This window comes from Melanerpes formicivorus, unplaced genomic scaffold, assembly GCF_026170545.1.
Source record: "Melanerpes formicivorus ecotype bairdi unplaced genomic scaffold, bMelFor1.0.p_v2 SCAF_500, whole genome shotgun sequence".
In the NCBI taxonomy this organism is placed as follows: Eukaryota; Metazoa; Chordata; class Aves; order Piciformes; family Picidae; genus Melanerpes; species Melanerpes formicivorus.
In genome coordinates, this window is record NW_027142852.1 from 41,071 (window position 1) to 66,036 (window position 24,966).

General features: G+C 56.8%; 1 protein-coding gene across 7 annotated transcripts in view; it reads left to right on the top strand.

Annotated features, from left to right (window-relative positions):
• ADAMTSL2 (ADAMTS like 2) overlaps positions 1-23,491 on the top strand; it is a 36,336-nt gene extending 12,845 nt beyond the window's left edge. For 3 of the 7 annotated variants that reach the window (XM_068170657.1, XM_068170658.1, XM_068170663.1), the window contains 11 exons: positions 433-608; positions 1,821-2,163; positions 2,861-3,242; positions 9,809-9,912; positions 12,467-12,593; positions 14,664-14,877; positions 15,701-15,856; positions 17,215-17,385; positions 17,526-17,702; positions 19,773-19,917; positions 22,092-23,491. In XM_068170657.1, the coding sequence (XP_068026758.1) occupies positions 433-608; positions 1,821-2,163; positions 2,861-3,242; positions 9,809-9,912; positions 12,467-12,593; positions 14,664-14,877; positions 15,701-15,856; positions 17,215-17,385; positions 17,526-17,702; positions 19,773-19,917; positions 22,092-22,210 (2,114 nt within the window). In that variant the 3' untranslated portion in view covers positions 22,211-23,491. The remainder of the gene's footprint in view (positions 1-432; positions 609-1,820; positions 2,164-2,860; positions 3,243-9,808; positions 9,913-12,466; positions 12,594-14,663; positions 14,878-15,700; positions 15,857-17,214; positions 17,386-17,525; positions 17,703-19,772; positions 19,918-22,091) is intronic. The other 4 variants (XR_010992633.1, XM_068170659.1, XM_068170660.1 and 1 more) reach the window with 4 other exon arrangements.
• Positions 23,492-24,966: the final 1,475 nt, after the last annotated feature.

The following is a 24,966-nucleotide window of genomic DNA, read 5'->3' on the forward strand; positions in this document are numbered from 1 at the left end:
TGTCTCCCCCTGTTCAGATGGAACCTCCTGGGTTCCAGTTTGTGCTCATTGCCCCTTGTCCTGTCCCTGGGCACCACTCAGAAGAGCCTGGCCCCAGCCTCTTACCCCCACCCTTTATCTCTTGCAGAGCATTTCTTAGCTCCCCTCTGGGGCTCTTCTCCAGGCATCTCTCAGTCTTTCCTCCTCACAGAGATGCTCCAGGCCCCTCAGCATCTTTGTAACCTCCTCTGGGCTCTCTTCCAACAATTCCCTGTCTCTCTAGAGCTGGGGAGCCCAGACCCTGCCCCCAGCATTCCAGCTGTGGCCTCCCTCGGCTGGAATTTCCCCCACGCCATCCTGGTTTGGGTTTTCGTGACGCTCTAACAAACCTTATCCCCTGGATGCCCAAGTGCCATCCCTGTGTTGACAGTAGCTTTCCTCTCTCCTTTGAAGCTGTGGCTGATGAAGCTGGCTACTATTTCTTCAATGGGAACTACAAAGTTGACAGCCCCAAGAACTTCAACATTGCAGGCACGGTGTTCAAGTACCGCCGGCCCATGGATGTCTATGAGACAGGCATCGAGTACATCGTGGCCCAGGGCCCGACCAACCAAGGATTGAACATCATGGTGAGCTTGGACTTCTCATGTGTGGGAGGTTGATGGGGGAAAGAAAGAGCCATGGGGGGCTGAGGAAGAGGTGGCCATAAAAGCAGAGCCCTGCTGTGGTGTCCCAGCTTGAGGCAGGGAGTGGGAGCAGTGCCTGTGCCCAGTTCCTTGCAGGAGCTGCTGGGTTGGGGCCACCCTGCTGGGATGCAAGGCTGTGAGTAATGAGCGTGGGCTTGCTCGCCCCTCTCCCCGCAGGGAGGAGATGCCTCAGGCACCGTGGGGTGGTTTCTTCTCTTCTCTTTTATCCTAATTACCTGGCAGGGATGGGAAAAATAGGAAATGAGGTCAGCTAGCTTTGGACAAGTGCACACAACTTAAACCTCAACTCTCTCCTGAAAGCAAACCACCCACACCCAGGCATGGAAGAAAAACCATTTCAGCTGCTGCTGGGCAGCCAGCCAGAGCCCAGCTGCTGCCATCTTCCAGCCCTCAGACTCCCCTAGAGAAGGAGGAGATGGTTTCTTCAAGAACATTAGACCAGTAAGAGGTTGTAGTGCATCAGATGTAAATACCTGTCCTCAGTGGGGATGTTAGAAGGGACCCTCAAAGGTCATCTTGTCCAACCCCCCTGCAGTCAGCAGGGACATCTCCAGCTAGAGCAGGCTGCCCAGGGCCACATCAGGTCTCATCTTGAATGTCTCCAGGGATGCAGCCTCGAGCACATCCCTGGGCAGCCTGTTCCAGCATTCCACCACCCTCATCGTGCAGAACTTCCTCCTAATGCCCAGTCTAGATCTCCCCTGCTGCAGTTTCATACCATTGCCCTTCATCCTATCACCACAGGCCCTTCTGAACAGTCCTTCCCCAGGGCCCCCTTAGATAAGGACTTGCAGCTATCTGTGCCCTTCATGAAGCCACACAAAATGCAAGTGGTGATCAGGAACTTCTGAAGTGGCTCTCCCCAATCTCTGCTTGCTCAGCAGCAGAGGAGGAAGCCTGACTTGTGGCTCCCAGTCTCTCAGCTGTGGCTAATCCCCAGGGCAGTGCTGCCATACAAGCCTTGGAAAGCTGTGCTGGGTTCCAGCTGTAAGAAGGTGGCACTGTGATGGGGAGCAGACTGGAAATAGCAAAGCAGATTGGCTGTTTGCCGATTGCCAAGTCCAGAATGAACCCCCAAGCTCTCCAGGCCATCTCCTCACCACCCCTGCTGAAGACTTCCCTTTTGTTTGCCAGGTCTGGAATCAGAATGGCAAGAACCCATCCATCACCTTTGAGTACACCCTCCTGAGGAAGCCACACTCCAAAAGCCTGCAGCCCATCTACTACACCTTCTCCGAGTCAGAGAGCGAGGAAAGCAGGGAGTTTGATGGGGAGGTGCCCTTGGGCTTCATCCAGCACAATGCAACCTACTTTGGGAAGCTCTCCAGGGAAAGGATGGACTTGGAGAACCAGGTGTTTGGGAGGCAGGACACCGAGGAAGAGTTAAACTTGAGCAAAGGTCAGGAAACCAATGAGGTCTTTGAAAGAGCTGAAACAATTGACTGTGAGCCAAAACTGAAGGGCAAACAACCCCAAGGTAAGGAGGAGACTTGGGCCTCACTGTTCTGCTTCTCAGAGCTCTTGTTGAGAAGTGCTCTGTTTCTACCTCTGGTTTGTGTTTTGGAAACCTTGGAAAGTCCTTGCAAAAGATCTCTGCTCAGAAATCCTCTTTGCCCTTCAGGTTCTGGTTTTTGGGCAGGGGGGTTGTGTGTGTGTGGGGGTGGCCACCGGTAAGGGCTTCCTGCTGCTCCGCTGCTGTGCTTTGCCTCGCACCTAGGGCAGGAGGGAGCCCTGGGTGCACAAATCTCCCTGTCCCAACATCTTCCACCACTTCCCACCTCTCCACAGCCCCCAGCAACCTCCTTCCCCCCTCCAGTCCCTTGGGCATCCCCCCCACCAAACTGCCTTGGGTGCTTTCCCAGCATGGCTGCATGGGCTCTGGGGCCAGGAGGGCGTCTTCCCTTCTGACCTCTGCTATTGCTTGGGGCGGTGCTGGCAGGTGCTGAGCTCTCCTCTGGCCGCGGATGAGCCCCACAGAGCTTCACACCCTTCCTAAAGGGGTTACAACCCCGCGGGGATCCCCCTCCCCAAGCCCCCCAGCTCCCGCCTCTAGGCTGCCGGGGGGCTGCTCAGGCTGCGGCGCATCCCTGCTGCTCCGGGCTGCTTTCTCCTCCCAGGCTGGATGCATTCTGTGGTTGTCACTCTTGTTTCCCCCCCTGTTGGCTCCAATCTAGATTCAAACGTAACCAGGTCTACTTACCAGACAGACCATGACGAGAGGGACCTGGAGCCCAGGCTCCCCCCCGGGGAGTTCCTCCTGGAGAACGCCATCACCGACAAGCTGCTGGAGAAGGCCTCGGACTCCAAGGAGCTGCTGCTCAACGTCACCATGAACAGCATCTTTGCCCAGGGGGACCCAATCAGCCCTGTGGGGCCACACATTGACAGCCTCTACGTTGACTACGAGGACGCTGACGGCTTGGTGACCTACACCATCAACGGCACCTACCTGGAGCTGAGCAACAGCAAAGCCACCAACGGCTCAGTGGAGATGCCCTTCCCAAATGCCACTGTCACCATCACCAGCCCCCAAGGGAACAGGACCCACAAAGCAAGGTAAGAGACACCTCTTTAATGATGCTAAACCCTCTTCCTTGCTGCTCTCTGCTCGCCATAGCCCTGTGCTCAATGCACTCCCCACCGAGTGGCTTCCATCTGCTTTGGAAGCCAGAAGGTAAGTGGGGGGTGGGGTGGTGGATGTGAAAGCTTCCTGAGGGGGATGGATGTGGAAGGAAGAGCCAGAGGTCTGGGAGCAGAAAGTCAAGAGAGGAAAACTCTCCACCTTCCTTAGTGGGGATGTTGGTAAGGCCATGCTGGTGGCTGCCAGCTTGTGCACAACTCTGCCTCTCCTACCTTCTGAGAGCCACAGCCAAGAAGCTGCTTCGTTTGGCCTCCTCTTGATGCTCTGCTCCAATTCCCCAGGCCTCTTCCTTCCAATTCTAATGCAGCAGAAGTTGGTCCTGGCCCCTTTCTACCCACCCTGTGACTGCCATCCACGATCCTCCTCGCTTGTGTTGGCTTCCAGCAGCTCCTGAATGCTAAAGCTGCTGCTGGAGAGGCAGAGCAGGACAGCAGGAGCTGTGCTGTAAGGGCTGCAGAAATAGCCTGGGTTTGATGCAGGGCAATTAGTGCCTGCTCTGACAAGAACATCAAGTGGCAGCTCACTGGTTAATGCTAGGGCCATCGCTTCAGGATGCCTTTTAATGGCTGGTTTGGAGAGTTAGAAACTGCAGAGGGAAGGTGGAAAAAAGGCTTCAGCTTGTCCAGGCTGAAAGGATGGGCTGGGGGAAAGGCAGTCTCAGGCTGGGGGTTGTCTGTGAGTCTGTGTCTAGGATCTACCACAGAATGGGTGGGAAGTTGAAAGGGACCTCTGGAGATCACCCAGCCCAACCCTCTCCTCAAGCAGGGCACCCACAGCAGCTTGCCCAGGAGCACAATTCCCAGCTGGGTTTGGAAGCTCTCTGGACAAGGAGACTCCACAACCTCTCTGGGCAGCCTGCTCCAGCACCCTCACACCAAAAAAGTCTCTCCTCCTGTTCAGATGGAACCTCCTGAGCTCCAGTTTGTGTCCCTTGCCCCTTGTCCTGTCCCTGGGCACCACTGACAAGAGCCCAGCCCTATCCTCTTGCCCCCCAGCCTTTAGCTCTTGCTGAGCATTGCTCAGATCCCCTCTGGGACAGTTCTTCTCTGGGCTCACCAGCCTTCTCCAGGCATCTCTCAGCCTTTCCTCCTCCTCACAGAGATGTTTCAGTCCCCTCAGCATCTTTGCATCCTCCTTGGGACTCTTTCCAGCAGTTCTCTGTCCCTCTTGATCTGGGGAGCCCAGAAACAGACCCAGCACTGCAGCCGTGGCCTCACAGGGGGCACCTCTCTTGAGGCACCCAAGGGCTGTCTGAGAGCCACCTTTGTTCCCAGCCCATGGGAGCTCATTCCCAGCGTGGGCAGATGTGGACTGAGGTGAGACCCTTGCTGCAGAGCAGCAGTTAGCTCCCCTTGGTGTGCAGCCACACGTTGGAGCACTCCCCAGAGCTTGAGCTCAAACCAGGATCTTGGGAGTCACCCAGGTCACAGGCACACAGCTGGGGGTTCATGCCTCACTGTGGACCCCCCAAAGGCTTGCTCAGGACCCAAGGTGCCCAAAGCTCCCTCGTGGGCCCCCTGATTCTTCTGTCTCCCAGTCTTCACCACCAGCAAAACACAGCTGGTGATGCTGAGCTCCAGAAGAGGCAAAGCCCTGAGCAGAGGCTCTCTGGTTATCGTTAGCTGGATTTGCCCAGAACTTAAAGGAGCTTAAGCTAAAGAAACTTCTGCTCAAGAAAATGTCCATGAAGCCAAACATATCAACAGACCTCTTAATGATAAGAACAGCAAAACCCTGCCAAGGGCTTGAGTCTATCATCTCTTCTTGTGGCTTGGCTTGGAAATCCTGCCCTCAGCTGCCAAAGCAAACATGTCCACAGCTCTGCTGAGGAGGGGCTGCCCAGCCCCTGGGGCTCCCCTGGTCCTTGGCATGCTCCCAGTGTGGCCTCAGCTGGCACCCTGTACCCCAAACCTCCCTCCCAGTAGCTGATAAACGGGGCTTGTGTTTCCCTACCTCCTGGGAATGCAGGGACCTTCACGTGGTTTGAATTTGAGGGTAGCTCAGCTCTGGCAGCACGATCCCAAAAGGCTCCCAGTGGCTCCAGGACAGAGTTTCTTTGGTGCTACAAGTCTCCTTGCACTGCCCCTGGCTGCCCATCTGTTGGTAGCATGGGGTAAGGACTTAAAGCCTTTCAGCAAGGACACTCAAGGGCTGCCATTTCCCCCCCCCCCCCCCCCCCAACCCTTCTTCCTTTGGCTTCATTCTGCAGTGTTCCCTCTTCTTCCTCTGCCTCTCTCTGGGATAAACCAGGAGGTTTCCAGCTCTAAACATTGATATCCAAAAAGGTTTTGCACTAACCAGGTCCAGCTGGGGCTAGAGCCTGGAATCCCAGGCTGGTTTGGGTTGGAAGGGACCTTTAAAGCTCATCCAGTCCAACTCCCTGCAGCCAGCAGGGACATCCCCAAGCAGAGCAGGTTGCTCAGCGCCCCAAACAACCTGACCTGGGATGCTCCCAGGGATGGGGCAGCTCCCAGCTCTCTGGGCAGCCAGGGTCAGTGTCTCACCACCCCCAGTGCCAAAAGTGCCTTCCTTATCTCCAGTCTAGACTAAATCTACCCTCAAGATGAGAGGCGTTCTGCTCCTGGCTGTCTCCATCCCTCAGTGTGGGGCAGCAGAGGAAAGGCTGAAAGACAGCTGTGGGGTAGCTGGGTTGCAGGATCCATGCTGTTTGGAAGCATGGTAGAGAAGGGGAGGTAAAAAAGGCACCAAAGGCCCTTGCTCCTCATTTCCAGAGCCCCTTTGCATGGGGGCATTGCTCTCCTTCCTGGCAGCCCAGCTCTTGGCACTGAGAGAGCAGCTGCATGTCTGTGGGCACTTGTGGAGGAGGGAGGGATGGGCACGTTGGCAGGTCTGGGTCCTGGCTGCTCTGCCCCCACTGCAGGGCTGAGTGATCTGGGGATGGCACAGGAGGGGCTGCCTGTGTGTGCCCAGGCCTTCAGTGCTTCCCCTCCAGCTTTGTGTTTGTGATCATAGAATCATCACATCCCAGGGTGGAAGGGACCTCAAGGATCATCTGCTCCAACCTTTCCTGGCAAAAGTTTCAAGCCCAGTTCCAGTCCTAACACTGAACTGTCTCTCCTGGGTGGGAATTCTGGATGGGGAGCCCCAGCTCAGGTTAACAAGGCCAAGGTTGAAGCTCCTGCTGGCACCCAGCTCAGTAGCACAAAGCCCATCCTGGCAGCAGGGTGTGGGCTTGGTGAGCCTGGGTGGTGGAACATGAGGCATGTGGAGAGCACTGGGGACAGGACTTGCTCCTCCAGGAGGAAGGGAGGTGGAGAGGTACAGCCAGAAGCTTCACTGGAGGAAAGGGCACAAGGGAGAAGCCTCTTGCCCTGGGCATGGGGCAGGGTGGTGACTCTCCCTCCAGGGCCATGAGCAAAACTAAATGGTGCAAGGCTCTGTGGGGCTCAGTCTCTTACTGAGGCCAGCCTGGCTCTGGGCAGGACTTTGCATCTGAGACCTCCTAACTCCTTCCCAGGCTCATTTTGGGATGGAGGTTGGCTTTCTGCTCCTTTGTCTTGCCCTGTCAGTGCCCCTTTGCTGACTGTCACCAGCCAGCCTGTACACGTGGGGCAGTGGTGGTTAGAGGTGGAGCATCTTCTGTCTCTCTGAACTGTGGTAGTCCTCAGTGAGTGTGGATGGAGCTCTCCAGCTGCAGGAGCACTCTGCACCAGCCAGCTGTGTTCTAGTCCCTCTCTGGGGACAAACCCTGCTGGGATGGGTTTGGGTGGGTGGCTCTTGGGCCATGCTGGGGACACAGTGCTGATTTTCCCTCCCCTGCAGCAGTTAAAACCTTTCTGTGGCATGCTAGGGCAGGTCCAAGCAGCCTTCCTGCTTCATCCCATGCCATGCTGTGTGGTCAGGGACGATCCTGCAGCAGGAGCCACGAGTTCCCCATGTGGCTTAAAACAAACCCCAGAAAGGTGATCCCAGGGACACAGCCACAGAATGGTGCAGGGTTGGAAGGGACCTCTGGAGATCCTTGAAGCCAAGCCAGGTTCACCTAGGGGAGGTCACACAGGAACACATCCAGGTGGATTTGGAACCTCTCCAGAGATGGAGACTCCATCACCTCTCTGGGCAGCCTGCTGCAGAGCTCCAGCACCCTCAAAGGAAAGAAGTTCCACGTTCAGATGGAGCTGCTTCTGTTCAAGTCTGGGCCTGTCACCCTTTGTCCTCCTCTGTGGTGTCCCTGTGCACTTGTTAGGGTTCCTCTTCTGCTGTGGGGGTGATTTTTGGGGAAGCTGGGGGTGAGGAACTGGGGTGGGGGGTTTAGGTGGATGGTGCTTGAAAAGCAGAAGCCAGGTGCAGGCAGGGAAGAAAAGACTTCAGCTGAGAATAAAACTCATAACAAAAAGGTTGGGGGAGGAGGGGGGAAATCAAAAAGCCAGGAGCAAAGCCCAGCAGCTCTGAGGGCCAAAGTGCTGCTGTTTGGCTTTGAGAGAGGGGAACAAAATGACAGTTTTGTTCTTTGCAGTGGCAAGAGGGCTGAACACTGCCCTGTGACCAAATGCCTGCTTTATCTGGGAAGAAATTCGTCCCTGAGTCCTCCTTACACATAGATAAAGCTCTCCATTTGGGCTCAGGTACATTAAAGAGGCACTGGTGAAAGCCTTCTGTCCTCAGATGTGGTCTGAAGCTTATGTGGGAGATTTATATTCCCCTTCCAAGGGAGACCAGGTCCTGGTGATGATGGGGAAAACTTTGGAGCAGGCTGCAGGCTGAGGATCTGTCCCATTCCCCAGGCTAACTCAAGCCCAAACAAGCAGGCAGCTGCTGACCATGGTTTAATGGATCTGACTGAAAACTGTCATCTTGTGAGTCCTCTTCTGGCTGGGTGGCAAAGGGCAGCACCCAGGGCTGGCTTCAAGGGGGGGCTGCTGTGGGTGCCCAGGCAGAGCTGGGCAAGATACAAACTCCTCTCTGAACAGGGAGCTGAGGTGGTTTGTTTTCCCTCCCCTGCCCCCCTCCCCCGACCAAACAGGCACATTCATTCTGCTTCCACTGCAAAATGCAGGAAGTGACCACTTGCCAAACTGACAGAGGCAAAATCAGCAGGGAAAAGGAGGTGGTGGTGGTTGCTTTCCAGCCTTCTGGAGGCTGGGGGAGGCCAAGGGTGGGTGGGAAAGGAAACAGCTGGGTTCTCCACAAAGCTTGATTGGATAGGGCTGGGCTGGGACGTTTATCCTTCCCCTCTCCAACTAAATAAGGGCAATTTCAGAGCTTCTGCTGCCTAGAAATCATACCAGCTGCACACCTTGCCAGGCCAGAGCCAAGTGGAGGGCAGGATCCAACTCTGGAGGCTTGTTGCAGTGTAGCTGTGTCGAGGGCAAAGGGACGAGGAGAGAGCCGAAGCCTTTTGTCGTAAAGGTGCAGTATCCCTGGTGTCCTCTCACCTGACAGCAGGCAGGGTGGCAACCTGAACTGGGAGAAGCTCTTCTTCTTGGCTTGCCAAAACCGTTTTTCAACACACCAGGCTCGACCCTGATCCTCCTTTCCCCACCACCCCCCGTGGGCAGCGTGGAGCAGGGGAGACGCAAAACCGTCACCTTCCCCCGAGCCACCCAACCAGAGGCAGAGCGGCAAAGGCAAGCTGGGCATGCCCTGGTGCCTGAGAGCAAAGGGCGCCCTGAGGAGCCAACCTCAGCTCCTGTGCCACAGGGCTGGAGTGAGATGCTGAGATTGGAGCCTTCCCCCTGAAAAAAAAACACATCCCAAACCAACCAACCAACCCCCAAACTGCTCAACCGCCTCGAGCAAGCTGCCTCCTGGCGAGGCAAGGGGTAGGGAGATACTGCACCTTCAGTCACTGTCTGCCAAGGGCCAGGTGTGTCTGAGCAGGACCCCCAAAGAAATGCAACCTTTTAAGCTATATATATATATATATTGGTTTAAATTCTGCACTGTTTTCTACTTTGTGGGTGTTTTTATCCCATTCTCTCTATTTCTAGACAGTGGAAGCTCTGCCTCTAAACCGGGCTGGGGAATTCTACTTGGGGCTCAGGACAGGTATGTTGTGCAATCCATTAAAAGAAACCAAACAGAAAAAGACCTCCCCCCTCCCACCTCCTCCCCCCACCCCCCAAAAAAAACCAAAACCACACCACAAAGTTCTTTTCAATCAGTAAAAATCCACCCTAAATCATGCAAACAAAAAAAAAACCAACCAAACCAAGCCCATCCCTTTTTTCCCCTCCACCCTCCTCCCCACCTCAACCCAAACCCGACCTGCAGCCTGCTGTGTGCGTGCCTGACGCGGCCTCTCACCACCGCTCGCCTTGTAAATGCCTTCTTGTTTTGTTTTGTTCCTTTCTCCTCTCCCTTTTCTCTCCTCTTCTTTTGTTTTCATTTGTTTTGTTGTTGTTTTCCTTTTGGTTTTGTGTTTTGTTTGGTTTTTGTTTTGTTTGGTTTGCTTTTTGTTTTGTTTGGTGTTTTGTGTTCTGTGTCTTGGTTTCCGTTCCCTTTGCTTACTTACCGCTAGAAACAGATTGAAGTTGTTAAGAAAGGGCCAAGGTGTGAGTGCTGCTGACATGTACAGGTGGAAGCTTTCCTCCCATGAACCCTGCAGCTCTACATGCACCACAGGTAGTTATAAGGAGCGGCCCAGTTCTGCACCGCTGCTGAAAATCACCTGGTGTTGTGAGTCACTTTTATGTCTGGTAGGGATGGGAAGGAACCTGGTGAGGTCTAGGGGAGGTTGTGGCCTCTGGAGGTGGTTTAGTGTTGTCCCCCCCCCACACACCCCAGATCTGCAGGGCAACGAGGCTGGGGAGAGGTCTGGAGCACAGCCCTGGGAGGGGAGGCTGAGGGAGTTGGGGTTGCTTAGCCTGGAGAAGAGGAGGCTCAGGGGAGACCTTCTTGCTCTCTACAACTCCCTGAAAGGAGGTTGTAGCCAGGTGGGGGTTGGGCTCTTCTCCCAGGCAAGCAGCACCAAAACAAGAGGACACAGTCTCAAGCTGTGCCAGGGGAGGTTTAGGTTTGAGGTGAGGAGAAAGTTCTTCCCAGAGAGAGTTGTTAGCTATTGGAATGTGCTGCCCAGGGAGGTGGTGGAGTCCCCATCCCTGGAGGTGCCCAGGAGGGGATTGGATGTGGCACTTGGAGCCATGGTTTAGCTGTCAGGAGGTGTTGGGTGACAGCTTGGACTTGATGACCTTTGAGGTCTTTTCCAGCCTCATTGATTCTATGCAGAGGGGGCTGGGAACGTGCAAGGCATGCTGACCTCACGGGTGCATTGGGGACTGGCTCTTCAATGCTCCTGCAAACCACCTTCCCTTCAGAGTGCTCTGGGCACCCCCTTTGCTTCCCAGCCCAGTGGGGATGAGCTGGGGCTCAGCAGGGTCCCCAAGCCTCTGCTGAGCTGCAGCACAGAATCATAGAACTGTTTTGGTTGGAAAAAGCCCTCTGAGCTCATCCAGTCTAACCATGGCCACAGGTCTCTTGAGCACCTCCAGGCATGGGGACTCCACCACTTCCCTGGGCAGCCTGTGCCAATCCCTGACCACCCTTTCCACTAAGAAATTGTTCCTCATGTCCAACCTAAACCTCCCCTGGCACAACTTGAGGCCATTGCCTCTTGTTCTACCATCTCATACTAGAGCCAAGTGCCTCTGTTTAGGGTTGTTTTTTTTTTGCCTCCTTCCCCTTTTTGGCTGTTCAGAGGGGGGTTGAAAAAGCTCAGCTGCCTCCCCACAGAGTGAGATCTTGAAGATTGTTCAGCTCTGGCAGGAAGCAAAGCAGCAGTTGGCTCTTTGAGCTTTGTTGTTGCTCCCACTCCTTCCACCCTGGAGCCTGATCTCGACTGCGAGGGTGGAAATCTGGAGCAGCAAGGTAGATGCCAGGGATGTCAGACCTGAGCCTCTCTTCATTTTGCTGCAATTCCCCCTTTTTTTTTGGTCCCTGGGGCAGCTTCAAGCCACCTGGTGTCTCTCCTCCTTTAGCCCTTGGTCCCTGCAAGCCCATCACTTGGTGAAGCCTGAGTGTGGGTCGAGTTTTTCCTGCACCATGCCTGAAATACTCCAGCCCCTGTGGTGCTTCTGGAGTTAGAAAGAAGGGGGAAAAGGAGGAGAGAGGAGCTGCAATTGAAGGCACCTCTCCTAAATGAACAAATGGGAGGATTTGAGGGTTTTAAGCATTTGCTGTTGTCCAGCAGAGACAAACCTGCAGCTTGCCAGCAGCAGGAGCTTCCCAAGCTGTCCCTTTCCCTGGCCACATGTTCTGGGATGGTTTTGAACTTCTTTGACCCCCTCTGAACAATTTTCCCCCCTTGGCCAGGCTGCTTTGCCCTGCTGGGAGAGGTTTGACTTAAACTTCTCCTTTCCTCTTGCCTTTTCTGAATGCCACAGCAGAGGGGAGCTGAAGCATGGCTCGAGCTGGAGCTCTCTATTCCAGTGGAGGGGTTTGAGTTCCATGGAAGCCATGTTCTTGAGAGCTGCAATTCCTCTTACCTGTAGCCAGAGCAGCCTCCTGGGCCCCAGCCAGCTCCCAGAATGAGCTTGAGAACACTTACTCTGGCACAGCAGGCTGTAAGGGAAAAGGTCTGGGTGTGACAACATTGGCTCTGCCTGCATGAGGTGGGGGAGCAGGAGGGGTAGCTGCCTCCTTGCAAAGCCCCCCAGGAGAGCTCTTCCTTGGCCCCAAGTGCCTGCAGTTGGGGGACACCTGGGCATAAATGAGGTGTAGTGACTAGAGAGAGAGAGAAAGGGTGGATGGAGAGGCTTGGGGACCATTTTCTGTGCTTCCCACCCTGCTGGCTGTGAGGTGGAGGGAGCTGCTGAGCAGCCTCGTTGCCCTGAGTGTTCCCTATCCAAGGTGTTAGTCACACATTAATCTTGGTGACAAGCCCTGGCAGGGGTGGCCATGCCCACCTTCAGAGCCAGCCAAACTCAGCCACACTGCCCACGTTGGCTGGGTGGCCACCACGATCCTCCCTTGCTGGCAGGATCTGTCCCAGGGGCCAGAGAGTTTGGCTTTGCTGCTTTCTGTCGGGAGGAAGCTTTAGGGGGGGTGGGAGGGGTGGAAATAATATATAGCTTAAAAACCCCACCCAACCCCAAACCAAAAAGGGGGAGAGCAAAGGGTTGGGATGTCCCAATATAGCAAGCAGCCTCTGTTGTGTGTGTGTTGTTCTCTTTGACACCAGGAGTGATGTCCACATATGCGATGTGTGTTCGCTATGATGGGATCGAAGTGGATGATACCTACTGTGATGCCATGACCCGCCCCGAGCCCATCCATGAGTTCTGTGCTGGGAGAGAGTGCCAGCCAAGGTACCACCTCACCAGGGCTTGCTCTGCTGTGGATGTCTTGTGGGGAGGGGGCTGGTGTGGATTTGTTGGGGGGGAGGCAGTAGGGATGAGGCCGTAGCACCTTCGCCCCTCCTCCTCTAGCTGTGTCTGCCCAGGGTGCAGCAGGAGCTTCCTTCAGAGGGCTTCAACTCAAGCTGCCAGGTTAAAACCTCCTCTCTTGGGTTATGCTCCACAGTTCTTAAATGCAGGAGCCTTAAGCCATGGCACTTCCATAAATCCTGGCAGGGTTTGTGCCCAGGGGGTCCCATCGAGGTCAAGCCCAGCTTCAAACCACGGCCAGGACGTGGAGGAATGTGTGTGAGCTGGCTGGAGGGCACTGGGCTTGCAAGCCATGCCATGGGTCCAGCCTCCTGCCTCCTCCAGCATCCTAAACAGCCCTGAGGTTTGCTTGTGGCAAGGCAAGAGATGGTTCAGAGGGCAATCTGTGCTGGAAGTCCTTCCAAAGGCCTTTTCCTTCTGATGTGGTGCTGGAAGTCCTTCAGAAGGTTTCCCTTCTGCTGTGGCTCTATCCCAAAGCAGGACTGCAGGCCAGAGCCAGGCTGTGTGGCTTGGGGCAGCTCCCTGCTGGTTTGGAACGTGAGCTGCTTGGAGGGTTTGCAAGGAGCAGCAGTTATGGGTAGGACAGAGCAGTGTCCATCAGAGAGGGGAGGACTCTGATGGTGTCAGACTTAGGGACAGGATGAAAGGAGAAGAAAAGCTGCCTGGTGCATGTCCTGCAATCCTGTCACTTGTCTGCAGTGCAAAGCAAGGCTGGAGTGATGCCAGGGACCAGGAATGGTGCCTGGTCCCTGGAGAGTGTTTGCTTTTCCCTTGGGTAGCTGTGAAGGAGAACTTTGGCAGTCTAAGATCTCATTGAACTTTGCATGGTAAGGCTGAAAGCCAGGGCAGGCTGCAACTGGGGCAAGAAAAGTGTGAGGATGGGGATGGGAGCACTCCAGGTCAGGTTGCTGGGGCTCTGAGCAACTGCTCTAGTTGCAGAGGTTGCTGCTGACTGCAGGAGGGTTGGGCTGGGTGAACTTAAAAGGTCCCTCCAATACAAACCACTCTAGGAATTTAGCACAAGGAGACTCCACAACCTCTCTGGGCAGCCTGCTCCAGGCCTCCAGCAGCCTCACACCAAACAAGTTTCTTCTCCTGTTCAGATGGAACCTCCTAGGTTCCAGTTTGTGCCCATTGCCCCTTGTCCTGTCCCTGGGCACCACTGAGAAGAGCCTGGTCCCATCCTCTTGCCCCCTACCCTTCAGGTCTTGCTTATCATTGCTCAGATCCCCTCTGGGGCTGCTCTTCTCCAGGTTCATCAGCTTCAGGGCTCTCAGCCTTTCCTCCTCACAGAGATGCTGCAGCCCCCTCAGCTCCTCTGGAGTCTCTCCAGTAGCTCCCTGTCTCTCCACAGCAGAGAATGTGAAATCTGATCCATTTACATTTTTAGCTCATTCTTCACTCACCATCCTGTGAGTGTCCAGCAGGAACCTTGACAGCTGCTCTCTTTCCCCATGGTTTAGAAGCTGCTCCCCTTTTGGGGCAGTAAGGGTCAGCCTTGGAGCAGATCCCAGCTCTTCCAGCCTGGCTGGTGTCCTGAGCAGAGCTAGAGTGGTGCTGGTCCATGAGCACCTGCCCCACCAGGGCTCAGACACCTTTGTGGGACATTTATTGCTGGGATTTGCAGGGTGTGATGGATGCTTGGCTCCTCCTCAGGCTGAAAAGAAAGCTTGGCCAAGAGATGTGCTGGTGGGGCTGCAGCTGGGCAGTGGGTGACAAACCCTTAGCAGTCAGGGCACTAGTGCCAGCACCTCCTTTGCCTCTGCAGTCTGGCTTCAGCACCCACTGTGGGCACCACATCTGCTGGGTGAAACCCCCACGGGTTAAGAGCTCCCATCCCATGGGAAGACCTCTCCCGTGGCAGCCGACTTGCGGCCCGCTCCTCCCGCAGCCATCTCCCTCCAGCTGGCGGCAGGCAGGGTGTTACCCACGGGCTGCTGCTCCAGCCCCGGTGCAGCCGTGCCCCACGGCCATCCTCTGGTGCCTGCACAGGTGGGAGACCAGCAGCTGGAGCGAGTGCTCGCGGACGTGCGGGGAGGGCTACCAGTTCCGCATCGTGCGCTGCTGGAAGATGATCTCCCCGGGCTTCGACAGCTCCGTCTACAGCGACCTCTGCGAGTCCGCAGACATCGCCCGGCCCGACGAGCGCAAGGTCTGCAAGAACCCAGCCTGTGGGCCCCAGTGGGAGATGTCAGAGTGGTCAGAGGTAAGTCCCCAAGGGGCCGCCGGCCGGCCAGCCTGGCGGCTCTGAGGGTAAAGCGCGCAGGGGCTCCGCTTCTCCGCTCCCGCCGCGGAGGTGTGAAGCTTGGGAGAGATCTCTAAGGGTCAGTCCAGCTATCAACCCAGCCCCTCTGTGACCACTCAGCCGTGTTCTGAAGTTGTGTTGGTGGAGTGAAACTTATCACAGGCTCTGCCACATAGGACAGCAGCTGTAGCCCATTGCACATGGACTGCCGTGCGCCCCTGCCCCTGCCGTGCGCCCCTGCCCCTGCCGTGCGCCCCTGCCCCCAAAACACACCATCAACTTTTTTTCCCACCCCCCAAAATGAAGCTTTGGATCCCTTTCAGGTCCTCACTCACCCTAAGTCCCTCCCAGCCTTTGGCTCCTCATGAGGTGTTGGCATTGACAGCCAAGATCTCGGTCCACGGCTGGGATCTTCCCACCGCTAATTGCTTGGCAGCCTCTTCAGCCTGCAAGGTGCCCGGAAGGAGGTTCCCCCCTCCCGTGTGAGTTGTGTTGGCTTTGCTATGGGCTGTTTCACAGCCACCTATTCACTGGGCAGTGCCTGTTCTGAGCCTTTAGAACCACGGGATCAGGCAGGTTGGCAAAGCCCTCTAAGACCATCAGTCCCCGTGCCCACTAAACCACGTCCCAGAGTGCCACGGCCACACGTTTGGGGTTTTTTTGAGCCCCTCGCGGGATGCTGCCTCCACGTTGTCCTAGCTCATGTTAAAAGAGAGTCCCCAGACGCTCCGGGCAGGCGGTCCCGGTGGCGCTGCTGATGGCAGCCGTTGTCTCCTGCCGGTAGTGCTCGGCGCGGTGCGGCGAGCGGAGCGTGGTGACGAGGGACATCCGCTGCTCGGAGGAGGAGAAGCTGTGCGACGCCAGCGCCCGGCCCCTGGCCGAGAAGAACTGCACCGGGCCCCCCTGCGACCGCCAGTGGACCGTCTCCGACTGGGGACCGGTGAGAGCCCGGGGACGGATGGTGGCGCAGCGCCCGGGCTGGCCACAGCAGCTGGCGCTGTCCGCAGCCGCGATGGGGGCTCTGGTGCTGGCAGTTCTGGACTGGGTTCATCCATCCCAGCAGCTCCCAGCTCCAACAGACCTGTAGGCAACCCCTTTTCCCTTTTATTCTTTCCGCTTTCCCTTTCTTTTTCTTCCCTTCCCCATTTTTCCTCTTTCTCTCTTTCCCCCTTCCCCTTTTTTGCCTCTTTCTCTCTTTCCCCCTTCCCCTTTTTTGCCTCTTTCTCTCTTTCCCCCTTCCCCTTTTTGCCTCTTTCTCTCTTTCCCCCTTCCCCTTTTTGCCACTTTCTCTCTTTCTCCCCTTCCCCTTTTTTTCCTCTTTCTCTCTTTCTCATTTTTTCCTCTTTCTCCCCTTCCCCTTTTTTCCCCTTTCTCTGTTTCCCCCTTCCCCTTTTTCTCCTCTTTCTCTCTTTTTTCCCCCCTTTTCTGCACAGTTCTGCTCCAAGAGTTCCCCCTTCATCCCCAGCTATTTTTACCCAGATTTGATACATTAGCAGCAGCTAAAAATAAGCAGTTTCCATGGCAGCAGCAGCAGCACATCAAACTCCTCACAGCTCCACCAAGGAGCTGAGGAGCCCTCACTGCCTCCACTGCTGTTCAGGGCAGAAGCTGCCAGGCACTTTGCAACCCCCTGCATGCCCCCCTTGGCTTTCACCTCTCTTTGAGCCACTCCAGGGCTCCTCACTCCTGCCTGACCTATGAGATGCTGAGTTGTGCCCAGCCCCTGCGTGGTGGGACCAAGGGGGGTGTTGGCTGTGGTGGGACTGCCCAGGGAAGGAGGCACTGAGCTTCCCTCCAGCTATTCTAAGCTAAACCCCAACAACCATAGAATAGTTTGGGTTGGAAGGGACCTTCAGGATCATCCAGTTTCAACTCCCCTGCAATGAGCACACCTCCCACCAGCCCAGGCTCAAAGCCTCACCCAGCCTGGCCCTGAGCACCTCCAGGGAGGGGGCAGCCACGACCTCCTTGGGCAGCCTGTCCCAGAGTCTCACCACCCTCACTGCCAAGAATTTCTTCCTACCCTCCAGTCTAAATCTCCCCTCCCCAAGCTTCAATCACAGAATGGTTTGGCTTGGAAGGGGCCTTAAAGGTCATCATCCAGTTCCAACCTCTGCCCTGCCATGAGCAGGGACACCTCCCCCTTAGCCCCGGCTGGGGCAGGCTTGGAGCAGCCTGAAGCCTCTTTAACCTGATGTGGGGAAGGTTGGGCTGGGGAGGTGGCCGAGCCCCCGGGGGGGCAGAGGACGGAGCCGTGGCGCCCCCCCGCGGGCGCTGAGGTGCCTCTGTTGGTTGCAGTGCAGCGGGGGCTGCGGGCAGGGCAGGATGATTCGCCACGTCTACTGCAAGACCAGCGACGGGCGGGTGGTGCCCGAGTCCCAGTGCCACCTGGAGAGCAAGCCCCTGGCCATCCACCCCTGCGGGGACAAGAACTGCCCCTCGCACTGGCTGGCACAGGACTGGGAGCGGGTGAGTGCAGCGCCCCCCCCCTCTCCCCCGACCCCTGGGCGTGGGTTTGGGGGTGGGAGGTCGCGGAGGAGGGATGCCCCTCGTGGTGGGGGGGGTGGTCTCAGCCCAGCCCAGCCCAGCCCTGCTGCCGCCCCCTGCAGTGCAACACGACGTGCGGCCGGGGCGTGAAGAAGAGGATTGTGCTCTGCCTGGAGATCGTCAACGGCAAGATCAAGACTCGCAGCCCTGCCGACTGCGACGTGGCCAAGAAGCCTGTGGAGGAGACAACCTGCTTCGAGAGGCCCTGCTTCAAGTGGTACACCACCCCCTGGTCCGAGGTGAGCAGGCAGGGAGCCGTGGGGAGGAGCAGTGGGGAAAGATGTCCTTTGTAGACCCATGGAACAGGTTGGGTTGGAAGGGACCTTAAAGAGCAACCAGCTCCAACCCCTCTGCCATGGGCAGGGACACCTCCCACCAGCCCAGGCTGCTCAAGGCTTCATCCAGCCTGGCCTTCAGCACCCATGACCTCCCTGGGAAACCTGTTCCAGTGTCTCTCCTCCCTCACTGGAGAGAATTTCTCCCTAATCTCCCCTCTAAACCTGCTCTCCTCCTCAGTCTGGCCTTGTGTGTGTGCTGAGCATGTGGTACCCTGTCCTCATGGGCCCAGGGTCCCATTGCCTGCAAAACACCCTGGGGAGATGATAGAGTCATGGAATCTTATGGCTGGAAAAGAGCTTTAAGGTCCTCCAGCCCAAGCATTCTCTAACTCTACCAAGGCTGGGGCTGAGCCATGTCCCTCAACTCCACATCTCTGCATCTTCTCAGCACCTCCAGGGATTCAACCACCTCCCTGGAGAGCCTCTTTTAGTCTTTGAGAACCCTTAGAGAGAAGAAGTCACTTCTACTGTCCAACCTCAACCTCCCCTGGTGCAACCTGAGGCCATTTCCTCTCATCCTATCACTTCTTAGTAGGGAAAAGATCTCAACCCCCAGCTGGCTCCAGCTTCCTTTCAAGGGAGCTGTAGAGTTCAGGGAGGTCTCCCCTCAGCCTCCTCCTCTCCAGGCTAAACACCCCCAGTTCTCCCAGCTGCTCCTCACCAGCCCTCTTCTCCAGTCTCTCCCCATGAAGACACAGCCCAGGGGGGACCTTTCCCTGCACTGACAGCTTGTGCCATGGTGCAGCTGGGACTGGCTGTGCTCAGGGAGAAGAGGAATGAGGGGAGGAGGTGTTTGGGGCTGGCTTTGAGGCTTTTATTCTTTCCTTTCTTTCCTTTATTCCCCCCCTGCAGCCACTGGTGGGAGTGTGCCTGAGGGTGTGTGGAGCCCTTGGGATGGCTGCCCCTGGGGATGCAGGGGCTGGGGAGGGATGCAGGGGCTGGAGGATGCAGGTTTGGGAGCAGAGTTTGCCCCAGCACCCTGTGTACTCCACACAGGCAGCTGGGATCCAGCAGCCATGGTCTGAGCCCAGCAAGTGTGGGTGAGGAGCTGTGATGATCTCCCTGCCAGCCCTCCCCACCACAACCCTCCTCCTCCTCCTCCTCCACGCTCCAGGCTCCTCATTTTGTTTAGTCTTGCAGAAACCCTCCTTGCAGCCCATAATTAGCCAGAGCAGCCTTGCTGTAATCCCAGCCTGAGAAGGCATCCAAGGGGCAGCAGCAGCGAGTGCCAGGCTCTGGAGCAGCTCTGCAAACCCCCAGCAGGCTGTGCAGAGCTGCTGACCTCCCAGCCCCACACTTGGGCTGCTGCTTCGAGGGGAGGGGGGTGGGGGGGTGGGTTCCTGTGTGCCATGGGGCAGCCTATGGGCTGAGTTTGTGTGCAGAGGGAGGAGGGAGGATGGCAGTGCCAAGGGAGGGACTCCATCCACACATCCCTGGGCAGCAGCAGCTGATGGGGCTGGAAGCAAAGATGGAGCAAGAGGCCAGCAGTGTGGGGCTGAGGCAGAGAAAGCAGCCAGGGGGAAGAGGTCAGCTCCTGGCCCTGGCACCTCCAGGCTGGTTTGGCACATCCTGGCTTGGCACCCCTGTCATGCTGGGGGAGCAGGGGGGTGTCTCCCCCTTCACCCTTGTGGCTCTGGGGGGGGATCTTCCCCCTCACCCCTGTGATGGTGGGGGGGTCTCCCCTCACCCCTTTGATGCTGATGTGGGGGAGCTCCCACCTCACCCCTGTGATAGTGGATAGGGTGTGTCCCACACCACCCCTCTGACCCTGGAGGGGGGGTCTTCCCTCACCCCTGTCACACTGTGTGTGTGTGTGTGTCCCACACCACCCCTCTGACCCTGGAGGGGGGTGTCCCCTCACCCCTGTCATGCTGGGGGTCTCCCCTCACCTCTGTGACGCCGGGGGGGGGATCCTCACCTCAGCCCTGTGACGCTAGGGGTCTCCCCTCCCCCCTCCTCTCTCTTGCCCAGTGCACAAAGACCTGCGGCATCGGCGTGCGGATGCGGGATGTGAAGTGCTACCAAGGCAAGGACATCGTCCGGGGCTGTGACCCCCTGGTGAAGCCGGTGGGCAAGCAGACCTGTGACCTTCAGCCCTGCCCCACCGAGCCCCCAGGTGAGCCCTGCCTCTGGCAGCACCCCTCCAGCTCTGGTTTCACACTGATTTCCCCTCCCCGACCCCAGAGCAGCCCTGTCCAGCATCTTAGCTTCCACAGCCCCCACTCTGAGAGTGATCCCAGGGAGGGTGTAAAGGGGGAGAGGTCACCTTCTGTGCCCTGGTCATGGGGCACTGTGTCCTGGCTGCTCCTGGGGGGGTAAGCAGTGCAGCAGGGCAGGGCAGGGGTGAGCTGCTGGCACACAGCTCTGCAGTGAGGGACCTGGGAGTGCTGCTGGACAAGAAGCTCCCCATGGGGCAGTGCTGTGGCCAAGAAGGACAGCAGTGTCCTGGGGTGCACGAAGGAGAGTGTGGCCAGCAGGGCAAGGGAGGTTCTCTTCTCCTTCTGCTCTGCCCTAATCACACCTGGAGTACTGCTGCCAGTTTTGGGGTCCCTGGACAGGGAACTGTTGGAGAGAGTCCAGAGGAGGCTACAAAATCTGCTGGGGGGCCTGGAGCAGCTCTGTGAGGAGCAAAGGCTGTGAGAGCCCTGGGGCTGATGAACCTGGAGAAGAGCAGCCCTAGAGCAGACCTGAGCAATGCTCAGCAAGACCTGGGGCCAGGTGGTGCCCAGGGACAGGACAAGGGGCAGCAAGCACAGACTGGAGCCCAGGAGGCTCCATCTGAGCATGAAGATGAAAGTTGTTTGGTGTGAGGGTGCTGAGCCCTGGGGCAGGCTGCCCAGAGAGGTTGTGGAGTCTCCTCTGGAGAGATCCCACATCCCCCTGGCCATGGTGCTCCTGCTGTGGGCGCCCTGCTTTAACAGGGGGGGTTGGACTGGGGGATCCCCAGAGGTCCCTTCCAGCCCTCCCCATGCTGAGCTGCTGGGGTTCTGCAAACCCACTGAACAGAGCAGAGGCTTTAAAAGAAGCAACCTCTGGCCTTAAGAAGAAAAAAGGGAGCTTTGGAGAGCTTGATTTGGGTGCTGGTTCTGTGACTCCAGCTGGTGTCAGGGGAAGTTCCCTCTGTGCCATTATTTGGATGGATTTTTTGGGTCTCCACATGGCCTGCAGGATTTGTAACCCCCCCAGTACCTGACTCATCTGCTGGCTCCTAGCCTCTGGGAGCTGTAGTGAGCACGAGGTTCTGATCCTGTGATAGGGCTTGGGAATAAGGATGGGGTGGGAGAGGAAGCATGAAAAAGGGAGCACAAGCCCTGTGAGGAGAGGCTGAGGGAGCTGGGGTTGCTTAGCCTGCAGAAGAGGAGGCTCAGGGGAGACCATGGTGCCGTCTACAGCTCCCTGAAGGGAGGTTGCAGCCAGGTGGGGGTTGGTCTCTTCTCCCAGGCACCCAGCACCAGAACAAGAGGACACAGTCCAGGGGAGGTTTAGGCTGGAGGTGAGGAAGAAATTCTTCCCAGACAGAGAGATTGGCCCTGGGGATGTGCTGCCCAGGGAGGTGGTGGAGTCCCCATTCCTGGAGGTGTTTAGGAAGAGCCTGGCTGAGGTGCTTGGAGCCATGGTTGAGTTGATCAGATGGTGCTGGGTGGTAGCTTGGACTTAATGATCTCAAAGGTCTCTTTCAACCTGGTTAATTCTATTTTGTTCTAAGTTGGGGGCTGGCTCTGGCTCAGCTCTGGACCTGCTGGCTGCCCTCAGCTGACCTCTTCTGCAGGCTGCAGCATGCGGCGCAGTGCTTGTGAGGAGCCTCCTGGTGGCTGAGAGAGTTGGGGTTGCTCATTCTGGACAAGAGAAGGCTTCAGGGAGACCTTCTGGTGGCCTCTCAGTGTTTAAAGGGGCCAAGGAGAAACATGGGGCCAAACTTTTGAGCAGGGCCTGTTTTGACAGGACAAGGGCTGCTGGTTTGAAACTAGGAGAGGGAGATTCAGGCTAAAGAGAAGGAAGGAATTCTTGACACGAAAGGTGATGAGACCCCAGCCCTGCTTACATATAGAGGTGGAACCATTCCAGGTCAGGTTGTCTGGGGCTCTGAGCAACCTGCTCTAGTTGGGGATGCTCCTGCTGACTGCAGGGGGGTTGGACTTGATGACCTTTAAAGGTCCCTTCCAACCCACCCCCTCCCATGGCTCTCTGAGATGCCAGCTGCAGCCTCTTTGTGCACAGGGAAAGGACCTCAGGCCCTTTGCCCTTTCTTTCTCTTTCCTGTACCAACACCTTCTCCCTTCTCTTCCCCAGATGACAGCTGCCAAGACCAGGCAGGAACCAACTGTGCTTTGGCCATCAAAGTCAACCTGTGCAGCCACTGGTACTACAGCAAAGCCTGCTGCCGCTCCTGCCGTGCTCCCCACTCCTAGTGCCCACCAGCACCCCAGCCTGCACCTCCCCTGCCCAGGGCTCCTTCTACCATTTAGTAAGCACCACAGCTCCCACAGACTGATGTTCAGGATCTTCTGGGGTTGGTTTTTTTGGGGGGGGGTTGTTGTTCTTTTCTTCCATTCCCACCAATGCAGGGCTGCTCTCCTTGTCCCTCCCTGCTGCAGGGGAAGGTTGCTGGCACCCTTGCCAGCCTGTTCCACCTCCACCTCCCTTACCAGAGCTTGTAGATAACCTCCTGGATATTTGAGTTCCCTCTCCCTCCTCCTTGTGGTTCACAAAGCCTTCTCCTTCATTTTCTACTCTGCTCTGGTGAGACTTCTCCTGGGGTGCTGTGTCCAGCTCTGGAGCCCCCAGCACGAGGACGTGGACCTGCTGGAGTGGGTCCAGAGGAGGCCACGAAGATGATCAGAGAGCTGGAGAGCCTCTCTCCTCTGAGGACAGGCTGGGGGAGTTGAGGGAAAGGCTCTGGGGGGGAGAGGGGAGGCCTTAGAGCTGCATTTCAGTATGTGAAGGGGATCTCCAGGAAGGCTGGGGAGGGGCTGTTGGGAAGGGCCCCTGGGGGTAGGATGAGGGCAGTGGTTTGGAGCTGGAGCAGGTTTGGGTTGGACAGCAGGAAGGAGCTCATCACTGTGTGGGTGGTGAAATACTGCCACAGGCTGAGGCCCCAGCCCTGGAGCCTTTCAAGGTCAAACTTGCTGTGGTCCTGAGCAGCCTGCTCCAGCTGGGGATGTCCCTGCTGACTGCAGGGGGACAGGATGGCTTTGGAGGGTCCCCTCCAGCCTGCTGCCTTCTGTGACCCTCTGAAGGTGTGAGCTTCATCAAGGCCAAGTCTCCCTTCACCAAGGCTGTGTGTTGGGCGTGGGGGGGGTGGGTTGGGTTGTTGCCTCTCTCCTAATTTATCCCCAAGCCCCTGGGGTGCTCTCCTGAGCTGGGTGGGGAGCTGATTTCCATCTTGGGTTGCTGAGGGAAGTGGAGCCTGAGCCCTTCTTGTTCAAACCCTTCTTTTTCAGAGGGTTTGATCTTAACCAAGTGGTAGCTCCATAGTCCTTACACCCCCAACCCCTTCCCCTTTCCCATCCCCCCCCCACTAATGCTGACATCTTGTATATAATATGGAAACATAACTGCACTTTATAGCTCCAGAAATGCTCTCCTTTGGTTTGGTTTTAATATATTTGTTTACAGACAGTGAGCTCTATCCACATTAATCAGTGACCTGTACTCCTCCTGGATATTGTAATAAAGTTGTCATATTTATGGTGGTTACCTTGCTTTGTTCTCCACTTTCCTGGGAGCTTGGGTGCTGGGAAGAAGGGAGTCAGAACTGGGGAGCTGGTGGCCCGGGGTGGGGGGAAGAGGAACAGCTCTGAGCCCAGAGGGAAGGGTGGAGGCAGGGAGAGAGAGGCAAGGGAAGGTCCCAGCAGTGGGGGTGAAGCACAAAGTGGTGTGGGTTGGAAGAGACCTCTAAGAGGGAGTCCAATCATCAACCCAACACCACCCTGGCCACTAAACCATGGCCCCCAAGTGTCATGGCCACAGGTTTCTTGCACATCTCCAGGGATGGGGACTCCACCACCTCCCTGGGCAGCTTCTGCCACTCCCTGACCACTTTTTTCCATGAAGAATTTGTTCCCTAACCCTCCCCTGCCACAATTTCAGGCCATCTCCTCTCCTTCTATCACCTGACAGTAGAGAGAAGAGACCAACCCCCACCTCACACCAACCTCCTCTCAGGGAGCTGTAGAGGGCAATGAGGTCTCCCTTCAGCTTCCTCTCCACACTCAACACCCCCAGTTCCCTCAGCTGCTCCTCCCCAGCCCTGTTCTCCAGACGCAGCTTGGTTGCCCTTCTCTGGACCTGCTCCCCCCCCTCAATGTCCTTCTTGCAGTGAGGAGCCCAAAACTGACCCCAGGGGTGTGTGCTCAACAGTGCAATCCCTTCCCAGGGCAAGATCCCTTCCCAGGTCCTGCTGGCCACAACATTCCTGATCCAGGCTAGGATGCTGTTGGCCTCCTTGGGGTTTTAGGATGGTTGCTCTGGGTCAGGGGCCCTTTGGGAGTGGATTGTGTGTGTGGCTTTAGGAACTGCTTTAGACTAGACCAGACCAGACCAGGTTGGAAGAGACCTTTGAGATCATGGAGCCCAACCTATCACCCAACACCATCTGATCAACTCAACCATGGCACCAAGCACCCCCTCCAGGCTCTTCCTAAACACCTCCAGGGATGGTGACTCCACCACCTCCCTGGGCAGCACATTCCCATGGCCAATCTCTCTTGGAAAGAGCCTTCCCATGCTCCCAGGGGGGTCACTGCTCTGTTTCCCTGGACATGACTCACTGAGGCCCTTTAGCATCCCCTGTACCCATGGCTGCCCCCCAGTCCCTGCTGTGTGCTCCCCTCAGCTGCAGGGAACCAGCTGTGACTGCTCCCCCAGCCCCAGGCTGTGTTTGAAGACAGAGAGACACAGAGAGCAGCCTCCAAACCTCTGGCAAAGGAGTTTATTCTCTTTTTTTTTGGCTTTTTTTACCCCCCTCTGTGATTCCCCAAGTCCTGTACAAGAGATCACCAGGTGAAGGCTGGGGAGAAGCCAACTAGGTGTTGGGAAGGGAAGGGAAAGGGGAGAAGGGAAAAGGGGAAAGGGGAGAAGGGAAAAGGGGAAAGGGAGAAGGGAAAAGGGGAAAGGGGAAAGGGGAAAGGGAGAAGGGAGAAGGGGAAAGGGAGAAGGGGAAAGG